Here is a 14482-nt window from a genome sequence, read left to right on the forward strand (position 1 = left end):
CTTGTTCATTAACATGCATTGTCCCAATCATATAAAATAATAAAAAATAAAAAAAACGATGAATACGTTCAATGGTCTAAATGCACCATCTTCGAAGACGTCGTTTTCTCAAGACCTACATTAATAACAATACCCCCTCCTCTGACGCCATGTTCATTGTGGTTCTAATAAATCGGCAGTTGTCAACGTATTTCCAGGCAGGTAGAAAATGGTTTGTCGCGGACTGCCTCATTGTGGACATAGCTTTTAAATATTTGTTTAGACATGAAGTACCCAGTGGAGTGTGTTAGCAATGCCGCTTGCGTAGCGTATGCGCAGCGTACACCTCCGAAACTGGAGTATATCGAGACCTTAGGGAGATGGGCACAAAGGTTGGACCAAAAGCACACAGGATACGTGTGGCAGCCATCCTGCGTATGCGTACACGTACCTAGTGGGAAGTATATTTGGGCCATTAGTTTGATTCTCTGTACCCATGCAATTGCTATCCTTTATGCAGATTTATTTTTGTTTATTTCAACAGATTCAGATGTTACTATGAAGAGAAAAAGCAAGTTTTGAGCGATACAAAATTAACAAAGAAAAGCAGATTGGAAGCAGTTACAGAAGAAGATGGCAGAGAGGATAACGGAACATTGTTTAAGGACCACTTCACCTCTCCCTCAGTCAGTTCCTCATTATTGATTGATTGATTCATTGATTGATTGATTTGTAACTGCTAAACATTTCCTTCTGTTTTTGTCCTTACATTTATTTTAGGGTTTGGGAGATATTGGAGTCATTGAAAGCATAACCATAAAGAACTTCATGTGTCATCATTCACTTGGTCCTTTCCAGTTTGGGCCAAATGTGAACTTCATTGTTGGCAGCAATGGAAGTAAGAAAGATACATTTTAATCTGTTACTTTTTATTGTCCATATGCCTTACCAACATGTTGTGTATGTCTTGTTATAAACTGTGTGGAAGCCAAGGTATATCAGATTGTATATCTTTAAGTATGCCTCTTATTTTTTACTTTTCTGATTTAGTCAGTAACCAGTTTATTATAGATATAAGCAGTGTTTTTGGTCAAAGGGTGTGAAATCCCCCTTGTGTCATGTATAAGAACAACCATTAGATGTGATATATACAGCACTCCTTTTTGCTTTATTGATTAACTGTACAGTACAGTATCTACCTTTTCATCATAACAGTTTAACACGCAATTAAATATAGTTTCCCCTATGCCCTGTTCATTTTTTTCCATCCAATTTCTCTTCTAGGTGGGAAAAGTGCCATCCTCACTGCTCTAATAGTGGGTCTTGGTGGAAAGGCTACCATTACTAACAGAGGAGTATCTTTGAGGGGTTTTGTGAAAAATGGTGAAAGGTAAGTTCTTGTATTTATATAGACTACCATTCCATATCTCTTTGTTTCAGTGGACATTGTGAATTCAAGTCACCACTGATTTTGTTGATCGGTACAAGGAAGGTTTTGTAAGATCTGACATGTGATTGTTACCTAGTTTGTCTACTGTTGCTATTTCGCTGAAGTCGCCTTAAACAGCCTTTCCTAAATTACAACCAATGCAAAGTCCATGTGGTTCTACTTGTATCCAGCACAGCAGATGTGACCGTGAAACTGCGGAACAGAGGGCCAGACGCATATAAAGGGGATGTCTATGGGGACAGCATTTGTATTGAACAGAGGATTTCTTGTGATGGTGTTCGGACGTGTAGGTTAAAGAGCAAGTCAGGTAAGCGAGGTCAGCACGGGGTCCTGTGGCAGGAAGGGAAGGTGTTTTAAAGCCACTTAGTTCATGAAATATTATTTTGTTTCATTTTTCTCCCCAATATTCATTACATGATTATTCTCTGATCATATGCTTTTCGTTTGATTTGTTGATGGATTATGTAGAGACAGTAACCATTTTATTAGGTACATCAAGGTGTGTCTAGAGCCGGTTTGGATCCAGCTTTGCTTCCAGAATATCTCAAATTCTTCGGGGGAACGGATTTGCTATGTTTAGTAGCACTATTTGATGCTTGAAATATGAAACAGATTAGCAGAACTATCCTGGAAACACCGACCAGCAACTGAAGTTTTCTGTTTCTTTGCAATGATTTTGATTCATCTATATATTCACCTGTTCTATTAAAACATTTGAACATTGAAAATGTGTTGGTATATAGATAATAAACGAATCAACTAGCCCAAGCAATCGGCATCATAGTTACTTGTGCATTGCTTGAATGGACCAGGTCTAAACATGTCAACAACAAAAACTGTCTTACAAATTAGGAGTATTTACATGATGGCATGACACCTTGCTAGTTCTCTAAGTAAAACAGATTGTTTTTTTATGTTGGGGAGAACCTTGTTTGCATCCTTCAGCTAGCTTTTTTTTCTGGCCAGCAGTATCCGCTAAACGTATGATTTTGTATTCATATTTTATCGGGGAGAATAGTCTTATTTACGTGTGAAATGATGTTATTTCAAATATATTTGTACTCACACACACAGTGATCCATAAAACAGCCTGTTCTGTATCATTCCAAAGATATTCCTTAGAATTGAGGTGTGGGGACAACTCAAGTAAACTGAATCTGCAGTCATGTTCCCTGAACCATTCTGAAACCGTATATGCTTTGTGATACGGCGATATATTTTGCTGGAAGAATCCATGTGACAAACGGTAAACTTTAGCCATAACGGGAAGCACTGGGTCAGCAACTATCTACAGATACCCTGTGTCATTCTTAAAAAGCTCAATTGGTGTCAAGACTGAATGTGCTCCCGTAAAATCTTCCTCAAACCAATATACCATCGCTACCAGCCTTTACCAAAGGTAGGATGGGTCCAAGGACTTATGCTTCTTATGCCAAATTCTGACTCTGCCATCCTCATGATGCAACTGAACAATTAGCCAGACCAGGTTATGTTTTTCCACACCATTTTTGTAGTCTTGGTGATTGTGTCCCCGTTGGAGACGCTCCTTGGTTTCAGCTGAAGTTAGTGGTACCCAGTCTGGTCGTATCCTGCTATAACCAATCCAGGACAAGGGCAGACAAGTTGTGCATTCCAAAATTCAGTAATGCACACCAATATAATTTTATCAATCAAAACAGTAATTGAATGATTCAGTGCCTGTGTGCCCGCTTTATATTGCAACCACCAGACTCACTCTAGGAATGATTCATTTGAGTGAACAGGGTGATGAATCTAATGTACAGGCTACTGAATGTAAACAGCACTACAAACATACTGATGTAATTTACAATGAAGTACCAAGTCAGAATCACTTTCCATATACAGTATGTACCTGTTTACCAAGTGTCAATAAAAAAATGCCCTATCAGGTAATAGTTTATGTCCAGACCAATCAGTTCTGTCAGTATGGTGTCCTGTTAATCTTTTAAATTTTTAATGACATTGAACCTCTATTCTAGGGCACTTAGTTTCGAATAAAAAAGAGGAGTTAACTTCAATTTTAGATCACTTCAACATCCAGGTATTTTCTCAGTCTTCATTTGAAATTATTTTACTTCTATTAATGTCCGTACATGAAATACTTCTTTTACTTTTCATTTTTAATGACAGGTGGATAACCCAGTCTCAATTCTTAATCAAGAAATGAGTAAGCAATTTCTGCATTCCAAAAGCGAGGCAGATAAGTATAAGGTAAAGCTGTAGTCTTGTGTCCATTAATGCATGCACAGCCAAAGTTACTGTGGAAAATGTATTAAATTTATTGTGCTCTATTCTACTCATCTAGTTCTTCATGAAAGCGACTCTATTGGAGCAGATGAAGAGAGACTACATTCATATAAAGCAGACTAAAGCAGTTACTAGAGAACAGGTTGAGCTACAAGAAGAGGTAGTGCTGTCCAATGGGAAGGTTTTCAATAAGTGTATTAGATTTGAAGTTACACTTTAACTGGAACAAATTTGATATTACACTACATACAGTGGATGTAAAATGGCTCTTCACTATTGTTGAAAATGCGGTTTTTGTTTATTTAAAGGATGAAATCAACACATCAGACCAGCAGGATACACACCAAATTATCTGGAAATTTAGAGCTATTCATTGTCCCCTCTGTCTTGACCAGAGACACCTGTCCCAGCTAAATAAAAACAGCCCTTAGCATGATGCTGCCACCACCATGTTGTCATAGTGGTACCATAGTGGTACCATTTGATCTTCACAGTGTTCCATGATATATGTATACCATTTGTTTTTCAGTTAAATACTGTTGCTTACAAGGTTGGATTTATGATGAAAAATTCTATATCCTAATTTCAGCCTTTACATACAAAATAGGCTCAGTTTTCAATAAGGAGTGTATGCCTTTGATATCTACTGTAATCATAGCGTAGTAACTTTTTACAAGTTTCATATTCAGTAGGATAGCACATAGGATTAACCGTGGTTTATCATTTGCTTTCAGTGTCTAAAAGATCTTAAGCAGGAGTTTTTACAGAAGAAGGAGAGGTATGAAAATTTGTCATCTGTTGGTAACATGAAGAAGACTCTGGAGGATCTGAAGAAAATGATGGCGTGGTGCTTGGTGGGTTCCTTTTAGATTGTATTCACCAGTTTATTAAGTCGGGGCTTTTAGAAATACTGTACCCTTGACGTTACTTATTTTCTAAGATCTAATACCTTTTGACCTCCTAAGATCTAAGAAAGTAGAATTAAATCTATTTTTTTTTCACCTGATCTCTTTTAGGTGAGAGAAAAAGAGTGTATTGTTCAACAGCTACAAGAGCAAATCGATGCTGAGGAGAGTAATCACAAACATGAAGACAACCTTCAACTCTGTCAGGTATTCGTGAATTGTGTTATAAACCATATATACCATATATGCTATTATTGTGATGAGAAAGTGATGCTGTTAGGATCTTCTTAGAAGTCCTACCTACACTGAACAAAAATGTAAACACAACCTTTCATGTTGGGGTTTTATTTTTGTTCAGTGTATATATTTAAAGTGTTCCTCTATTTTCCCCCAAGAATAAAGTGTCAGTGGCTGAAGAGAAATTACAGGACATGCAGAGCAGGCTTGAAAGTCGGAGGGAGGAGGAGGAGACCTTATCAGAAGACTGTCTAAAGATAAAGGAGGAAGTGAAGGCCAAGATTAAAGCCCAGAAGGAACAGGAGGTAAGATGCTGGGTTGGGGCCACTCCTATTTCAGTCAATTAACATAGGCAAAGTTTCTAAATGCCATGCTATTCCTGTATGTAGTATTAGGGTTCTGTTGATATGTGGTGCCCTTCATAGGGAAAAGATCTGGTTTGGGATTCACACAAATCTGTCCAGACAGTTGGTGACAGTCACACATGTTGCTTATATCTGACAATGGGTGCACCCTTAAATTCCCATTTGCATTTTTGAATATCTTACTTACCAATTATTTTAAACACACCAGCAAAGTGAATGGATCTGTTTTGTACTCTAGGTGGTTTACTTCCGTGCTCTGAACAAACTGAAGCAGTCTGAGAAGGAACAGTGTCTTCTTCAAGAGAGAATTAACAAAGTGAAAAATCTGTGAGTGATTAGGTTTTTGTGGATGTTGTGCTTTGAACTTCAGTCAATATTTAGAGGACCTGCTGATTGAGCGTTTCCAATGTAGTTACAAATTCAGTCCCTACAGTCAGGTGGATTTCTTTACATACTTTCACAACTGAAATTATCTTTGACGTAAACCTGCAGTGGACGTCAGAATCAGGCGGCCGAGGCAGAGCACTCAAAGAGACTGCAGAAAATCTCCAGTCTGAGGACGCAGCTGGAGAAGCATGAGGAGGAGTGCAGAACTCTAAATCAGGAGATCAAGGACAAGCAACAGGCTTTGTTTAAAGGGAAGGAGGAGCTGGACAAGCTAAGGTAAAGGAAAATGATTCAAAATCAGTGTCTTTCTCTTATCCAAGGATGTGTGGCTGATCTTGTCATACAGCTCAGATTGTTATAAAACATAGTTATAGAAGCATATCACAGTATACTTTTTCAACAGTATTAAAACGAGTTCTTCAACTAATACCTAATAACATTTGGCAGTTTTCAACATCATCGCACAGTGTGAAGAAGTGTAGTGTTGGATGTGAGTGGGGTAGAGCGTCTAGGCCTCAGTGCATGGCAGATGTGCTCACATTATTCCATGGTATTAGTACTCAAAAATGCATGGAACGCTGTGTTGTATGTTTTGATGAGCATGGAATGCTCATGTTTTGATTTATTGATCTAGGTTGGAAGAGAAGAATATCCAGGTGTCGATGGAGGCTAAACTGAAGAGGAAGAACCAGCTCCTGGCCAGTAGATCCAACAAACTGAAGCGTTTTGGAGATAACATGCCTGACCTGCTCGACACCATATACAAGGCTCACATCCAAGGACGCTTTATTAAGAAACCTATTGGCCCCATAGGTCAGTGTGTTTTTGGTTACCGTAACCGATCACATTTTGCTCTGACCGAAATACATGTGTTATAGACAATTATAAATAAGTTCTTAAGTCTTTACAAGGACTACCCCAATGGATAGGTTGTGTCCCAGGTTAATTACAAATCTAGTTGAATGGTTGTTTGCATTTTTCTCATCCATCCATTCCTCAACTCTTCCACCCACCCATACATCCATCGTTTCTCCCTCAGGTGCATGTATAAACCTGAAGGACCCTACACTTGCTGTAGCAGTGGAGAGCTGCTTGAGAAGCTTCATGAAGACCTTCTGCTGTGATAACTATAAGGATGAGGCTGTCCTACAGGAGTTGATGTCACACTACTTCTCTAAAGGCAACCGGCCCCAGATCATCGTCAGTGCCTTCTCAAACACTGTCTACAAGGTCCAAGGGCGGTACGACGCATCGTCTCCATCAGAAATGGCAACATATTCCCAACATACAGTTGTTGACTACGTTTGACCTAGGCCTAATTCTTAATTAAGAAAATCAGTGATATTTTTTTCATAGCCTTATTTGCAAGAACTTTTTAAGGGTGCCAATATTTGTGGCATGCACTGTAAATAGTGTACTCTGTAGTTTATAGGGTACCAATACTTTGGACGGCACTGTAAATAGTGTACTATCTAGGATATAGGGTGCCATTTGGGATGCACACCAGTTAAAATAAATATATAGTTGAATAATGGTAGTTACTTTTCTATTCTATTGGATTCAGACACAAATCAAAGTAAACAATTGAAATCACCGGCTGTTCTAACTCATAATGTGACTCAGTAGTGTGTATGTCCCCCACATGCCTGTATGCACTCCCGACAACGTCTGGGTATGCTCATGGTGAGAGGGCGGATGGTGTCCTGGGGGATCTCCTTCCAGTCCTCAATTGGATTCAGGGCTTGGGAACATTAGAGCCAGTCAATGGCATCAATGGCTTTGTCATCCAGGGACTGCCTACACACACTGGCCACATGAGGCTGGGCATTGTCCTGCACCAGGAGGAGCCCAGTGCACTAGCGTAAGGTCTGTCGATGGGTCTGAGGATTTCATCCCGATACCTAACAGCAGTCAGGGTACCGTTGGCTAGCACGTGGATGTCTATGTGACCCTCCAGGGATATGCCTCCCCAGACCATCACTGACCCACTGCCAAAGCAGTCATGCTGGATGATGTTGCAGGCAGCATAACGTTCACCATGGCGTCTCCAGTCTTTTTCACGTCTGTCACATGTGCTGAGTGTGAACCTGCTCTCAACTGTGAAGAGCACGAGGCACCAGTGGCAGACCTGCCAATTCTGTTGTTCTCTGGCGAATGCAAATCAAGCTGCATGGTGCTGGGTTGGGCCCTCATACCACCCTCATGGAGTCTGTTTCTGACAGTTTGGTCGAAACATGCAGACCAGTAGCCTGCTGGAGGTCATTTTGTAAGATTCCCGCTGTGCTCCTCCTGTTCCTCCTCACACAAAAGAGCAGATGCCGTTACTGCTGCTGAGTTGATGCACTTTTACGGCCCCGTCCAGCTCTCCTCATGTAATGGCCCATCTCCTGGTATCTCCTCCATGCTCTTGAGACTACTGGGAGACACAGCAAACCTTGTGACGGCACTATAGATGTGCCGTCCTAGAGGAGCTGGACAACCTGTGCAACCTGAATGGGCTGCAGGAAGCTCCTCGTGCGTTCAGTAGTGACTAGCAAAACACGAAACTAGAGAGGAATCAGTCAGGAAGGATAAGGAGAGAGCAACTGTCTGTAACCACCACCTGCAAAACCATTCCCTTTTGGGGGTTGTCTTGCTGTTGCCTCTCCAGCGCACCTGTTGTCACTTTCATTTGCACCAAAACAGGTGTCATTGATTCACAATCGCTTATGCTTCCTAACTGGATAGATTGATATTCCTAAAGTTTTATTGACTTTGTGTTATACTGTGATGATTACGTGTTCCCTTATTTTTTTTGAGCAGTGTGTATATATACATAGTCTCCCCATTTTAGGGGACTAGAAGTAATTGGACAAATTAACATAGTATTACATCAAATTGATATTAAATACTTGGCTGCAAATCCTTTCTCTGCAACCCATAGACATCACTAGATGCTGGGTATCTTTCCTGGTGATGCTCTGCCAGGTTGGTACTGTCAGCCATCTTCAGTTTTTGTTTGTTTTAGAGCATTTTTACTTCAGTCTTGTCTTCAGCAGGGGAAACACCGGCTCAGTTGGATTAAGGTGATTGAACATTCCACTTTTTGGCTCTGAAAAACCCCTTAGTATGTTTTCGTTCATCGTTCTACTGCAAGGTTTTGAGGCATTTAGTAGGATCTGTGCAGACAAGATCTTTCTGTACACATTAGAATTCATTCTAATTCTGCAGTCAGTAGTTTAATAATCAATGAAGACAGGTGAGTTTCCAGGGGCAGCCATACATGCCCACAGAATAACCTACTCACCACCTTATTTTACATATAAGTTGGTATGCCAGTTTTTTTCCATCTCCTTTTACCATCACTCTGGTGCATGTTTATCTTTGTCTCATTTGTTCACATAGGTTTTTTCAAAACTATGCAAGGTGCTTTGTGATATTTTTGGACCATGTTGTTTCGAGGCTAACTAGTGTTTTTGCACCTTGCAGTCCAGACTCTGAATTTTGTCTGTTAAACTCTTCTGCCAATGGAAGTGGCTGACACATAAACACCTACCTCCTGGAGTGTGTTCCTGATCTGTCAGAAAGTTAATTTTTGTTATTTTATTATTAAGGCAAAGCCAATGCTTTCTTATTCTTAATGATTGATTAAATCGAAATCAATTAAACAGTTGATTTTGGCATACCTTAAGTATTGTCTGTAATCAATTTATTCTGATACATCTTTATCATGATGGCAAGGTTGACTTGCGATGAGACTTCTTTGTTCTTCATCAGAAACTGACTCCACATGCAAAGCTTCGATTTTAGACCCGACATGGACAGCTTGCCTAAAAGAGACAGTTGTGAAGCTAATTGTAAAATGAAGACTGCTGGAGTACAAAGCTAATACACCAAAACGTGTGTCACTGTCCAAATACTTATGGACTGCCCTGTATATTTTCAGACATTTTTTATGCTTTATTTGGTTGAGACGGTGGGAAAAATAAAGCAGGCCTCTTTTGAAAGAACTATGGGATGGATTTGAACTCACACTGCAGCAGTACATGTGCACCAAAGGCAGCAGCTTAGACTGCTGGACAGCCCTACATCTTCAGCTACTACTGACCAAAATGAGTTGCGAGTAAAGCTGTGTCTGAAGTCATAGTGCCAGTTGTGGCATATGCACATACCATTCTGTTTGTCAACATTTTAAGTCAGAAAAGCTAATTGGTATGAATTTGCTTCTGTATTTTGTTGTGTTTCAGGGGAGTGAATCACCCTGACTACCCATCTGTGCTGGACTCTTTGATCATCGCCAGCCCAGTCATCACCAACTGTCTGATCGACATGAGAGGAATAGAATCCATTCTCATTATTAAGGTTAGTCTCTACCGTCATAACACTCAAGCTGTACATTTTGCTGGTTTGAAGTAGTGTGCGTTGAATGAGGCGGTATTGAAAGGGAATTCTCTATGGCGTTTGTGATTCAACCATTGTGGAATTGATTAGGATGTTTTGCGTAGATTGTCTCTCTGTCCTTATTCTGAATGCAGGAGAAGCATGCAGCTAGGAAAGTGATGCAACATGGCCGACCCCCGAGGAACTGCCGCGAGGCCTTCACTGTGGAAGGAGATCAGGTTTACCCCAACCGCTACTACACCCCAGATTTCAGTACTGCCAAATACCTCGGGGGGGATCTGGAGACAGAAATTCGGCAAGTAACTCCTGCAATATTTGCTGAAGTTATTTAGTTAAATACTCATTTTTGTACAGTTGATGGAGTGAGCTTTTGAAGTTGCTTGTTGTAAAACGTGTCAGCAGTTAAGATTTGTTCATCTATTTTATTTAACCTCAAATGTATTATATATTTTTCAGCCATAAGGTAAAGGGAATTAAGTTGCATTCCTGCCTTTGACCATTGTATTGATTTGTAGTTTTTACTCTCATTCATCAGTATGGTGGAGTCAGAGCTGGAGAACTACAAAGCCCAGCTCTCTCGCTTTCAGCAACATGTGAGGTCTGTCACTGAGGACATCCAGCACATGGAGGCCCAGCTACACAGCACCATCATGACTCTGAAAAAGACTCTGGTAATTTTTGTCCGCCTGTCCAAATGTGTCTGCCACTGCTGTTGTTGATTTTTTTCATATGTTTTAAACAGGGACAATAAAACATTTTACACTTTGAAAAGACAAAAATCAGATGCAATGTTGCACCACACTTTTGGCATTGTTAAGCTATCAATGTACATCAACAAGATCTAAAGGGTATCTCAGTGCAGGGTGCTATCGATTCTTGTGCATGTTTCAACTCTACTTTGAATGCTGTTGAACTGTGTGACTGTATATTCCAATGCAGGCCACAGTGAATCAGGTCAAGGCCAGTGTGACCGAGCTGGAGAATGTTGAGGAGGAACAGACTGATGACATCAGCACTTTGGTAAAAAAAAAGAAAAAACACTTAATTGATCTGTAATTCCAACAGACGCTATATTTATTTTGTGGAGAAGATCAATGTCGATTGGTGTCGGTTCGATTAATGGTGCATTTAATTTAGATGGTTGAACACAAATCGATCATTTATTCATTAAACGCTACAGGAGGAAGTGGCTCAAGAGAACCAACAGAGAATTGATTGCGAGAAGAAAACTATGGAAGAAGCAAAGAAGGAGCTGGAAGAGCATCAGAAGAGGACAGGAGACGTTGAAGGGCAGTATAAAGATGTGAGGAACAGGATAGAACAGCTGGCTGAAGAGATGGAGCCACTAAAGGTAAACAGATGTGATTCAGAGTTCTTGATGATGTAAAGAGGAAAACCCTTAATAATATATGCCACTTAGTTTTTAACCAAAGGCACCTTCTGTACATTTGGTGCATCCCGGGACGATGTGTCCAAATTAAGGATGTCTGTGGAAGTATGGGATATCTTTGAGAACCTGTGACCTTGCTACTGCTTTGCTTTTACTATCTGAGGCACCCAGGATACCAAGTCATTACAAAAAACGTATTCACAGTTAAATAGGCCATAATAAAATTGCAATTATTTTGTATATATAAATGAAACTTGTCTTGGCTGACCAGGAGGATCAAGGAAAGGCTGAGGTAGAGTGCTGTAAACTAGACAAAACCCTGAAGATTCTCGAGAAGAAACTCAAGGATCATCAAGACAACATACAGGCTATGAAAACTGACCTGGTACTGAGAGAAGAGGAGGTTGCGGTATGCAATAACACATCTTCCAGAGTTCATACCAACCCATTTATGAATATCTATTGATTCCCATTAGATTAGAACAAATTCTTAATCCGTTTTTTATTGTTCTAATCTTGCATGTTAAACAAAGAAGCAACAATGATGAGGCCAAATTGACCAACGTGAAATGAATGTAGTGTAAACGTCATTCCTGATCTGTAGTTCATTAACTGTTGACAGGAGTTTGTGGCCAAAGCCAAAGAGATCAGCCCGGAGCGCAGAAAGGTGGACCGCAGTGCCAAGAGTATTGATGTGGAGATCACAAGGCTACGAAAGAAGATTGGCGTTCAGGAGAGTAGCCATGGGGACCACGAGCAGGTAGTCAGGTAGGTACTTCACCAGTATAAACGGTGTTGCTATGTATTAACACTAAACTATGCAAGATTCTAGTTCTATAACTTTCCTAAGGCCAGTGCAGTACAGGATGTTTTTTAAGTGTCTCTGTGTCCTCACCAGAGAGTATGCAGAGGCCCTGGCTAACTACAGGGACAAATCTAACCAAGTGAGAGATCTAAAGAAGTTCATCGATCGTCTGGACAACATCATGTCCGACCGGCAGACCCGCTACAAAATAATGCGCCGGTAATTCCTGGTCATTTGAAGCATTTCATATAGGACAATCCCACTCATAAAATTCTCATGACACTTCTTTTCATTTATTTAAACCGCTTTAAACCCCACCCCCATAATAATATCCTATGTCTAGTCTGTTTCCCCAGTCACAGATTAAGCCTAACCCTGCACCAAAAAGCTCAATGGATAATCTCCATTGATAAAGCTTTTTAGCCCAAATCTGTCCCGTTTAGCCCTCAACTGAGAATAGAGTATTCTACAGTGAATATTCCCACACTCTTTGATGATTTTTCTTCGTGTTTTATATGCATATAGGTCCCTCTCTGTTAGATGCAAGTTGTACTTCAATAATTTCCTGATAAAGATGAACTGCTGTGGGTCCATGATGTTCGATCACAACAATGAGACCCTGTCCATCTCGGTAGGTGTGCACAATATGAATGTTTTTTTTTTAAGGTAATTATCTGGACTTCGTCCAAATCAACTTTAGCTTCATTTAGCCTTTTACAGGACATTCGATTTAGCCATGAACATTTAGACAGCAGGACACGCTTGACAACCACCATGTTAGAACCTATAGAGCGCTACAGCCAGGCTGTGGGTGTGAAACCCAACCAGGCTTTGGTTGTGAAACCCAACCAGACTATGGGTGTGAAACCCAACCAGGCTTTGGGTGTGAAACCCAACCAGACTATGGGTGTGGAACCCAACCAGGCTATGGGTGTGGAACTATGGGTGTGGAACCCAACCAGGCTATGGGTGTGGAGTTATGGGTGTGAAACCCAACCAGGCTATGGGTGTGGAACCCAACCAGGCTGGCCTGCTGTCTGTACCCTCCTCTTTGTAACCCCATGGGCGCTTGCAGGTTAAGCCGCCAGGCCGAGAGAATGACGGCATGAGCGACATGCGTTCCCTGTCTGGAGGAGAGAGGTCCTTCTCCACAGTGTGCTTCATCCTCTCCCTGTGGGAGATCACAGAGTCCCCCTTCAGGTGCCTGGACGAGTTTGATGTCTACATGGTGAGATGCATTCTTATTTCCACACCCACCATAGTTTATCATCAAAGTTAAAGGTGGTTCAATTAAGAAAATTGATAATTACCATTGTCTAAATTCTACCCCCAAAAGGACATGCACAATCGTCGTATCTCCTTGGACCTACTCCTGGAGCTGTCAGAGCGGCAGCACCTTCGTCAGTTCTTCTTCATCACGCCACTTTCTACCAGGTAGAAGGAATAAGTAGGAAGAACTTGTGCATGTGTAGCAGGCTGTATTTCTTGCTGTTATTAATTGCAAGCAGTACATTAAAAATATGTTGTTTGTGCTTCTCTCAAACTTGCCTTTCAGCAATCTGCCAGAAAGTGACCATATCAAGATCCATCAGCTTCAGGATCCAGAGAGAGCGAAAGGGCAGACAGGAGAGTAGGAGTGTGTTATTGGTGATTAATTAAAAAGCCATCAGAAACAATGAGTGACTGTAAAGACCCAGAGACATTTTGGCTGAGTGAATCCTGGGAGACTGACTGGGGGACTTCTCTGCCATACAGGTGTGCACCATGCAGATGGATGAATAATCAACATTTCCAGTGAAATACAGTATTATGCATTTTTGCAACAGAGAAATTTAATTAATGTTTGTTTTCCAGTAGTATGTGTTTTTTAGCTTACTGTATGTGTACAATAGTATTGTACACTGGTTGTAAATATTTTACTTAGTCTGCTTACAGTTTAATACACTGTATGTTCTTATATACTGGCCATTTTGTTGTTTACCCTGCCATATTATTGATTTATCTTGCTGTATTTGGTTTTACATGGTTTGAATGACTAAAAAAAGTCAGTTGAATTGCTAATTTATTAAGTTGAAATTGTTATTGTTACATTAAAGTTTGGTAACAAATTTTTGCAGAACCGTTCATATTTGTCATCTGTCTTCAGTTGTTATACATTCAATGAAACAGACAGAGGTTTCAAAAATGAGAGAATCTTCTAATATTTAAAGAATATCTTGAGGGTTAATTGTTCACCTAAAACAACAATGAAATCCAACCAAAAACATACGTTCAGAAACTGCATCATTTTTTATCATTCATTCAAATTCTATTGAC

General features: G+C 40.4%; 1 protein-coding gene across 1 annotated transcript; it reads left to right on the forward strand.

The window, feature by feature from the left end:
• Positions 1–264: 264 nt before the first annotated feature.
• smc6 (structural maintenance of chromosomes 6) lies at positions 265–14431 on the forward strand. The gene is made up of 27 exons (XM_034297437.1): positions 265–371; positions 524–665; positions 760–877; positions 1264–1369; positions 1600–1736; positions 3430–3491; positions 3581–3661; positions 3756–3857; positions 4432–4551; positions 4714–4809; positions 4998–5144; positions 5443–5531; positions 5697–5867; positions 6226–6404; positions 6631–6832; positions 9818–9932; positions 10106–10266; positions 10507–10642; positions 10911–10991; positions 11152–11322; positions 11633–11770; positions 11984–12129; positions 12260–12385; positions 12692–12797; positions 13242–13394; positions 13503–13600; positions 13722–14431. The coding sequence occupies exons 1-27, from the start codon at positions 265–267 to the stop codon at positions 13798–13800; spliced, it is 3369 nt and encodes a 1122-aa protein (XP_034153328.1). The 3' UTR covers positions 13801–14431.
• Positions 14432–14482: the final 51 nt, after the last annotated feature.

The sequence above is a fragment of the Esox lucius genome, chromosome 15 (genome assembly GCF_011004845.1).
Source record: "Esox lucius isolate fEsoLuc1 chromosome 15, fEsoLuc1.pri, whole genome shotgun sequence".
NCBI lineage: Eukaryota > Metazoa > Chordata > Actinopteri > Esociformes > Esocidae > Esox > Esox lucius.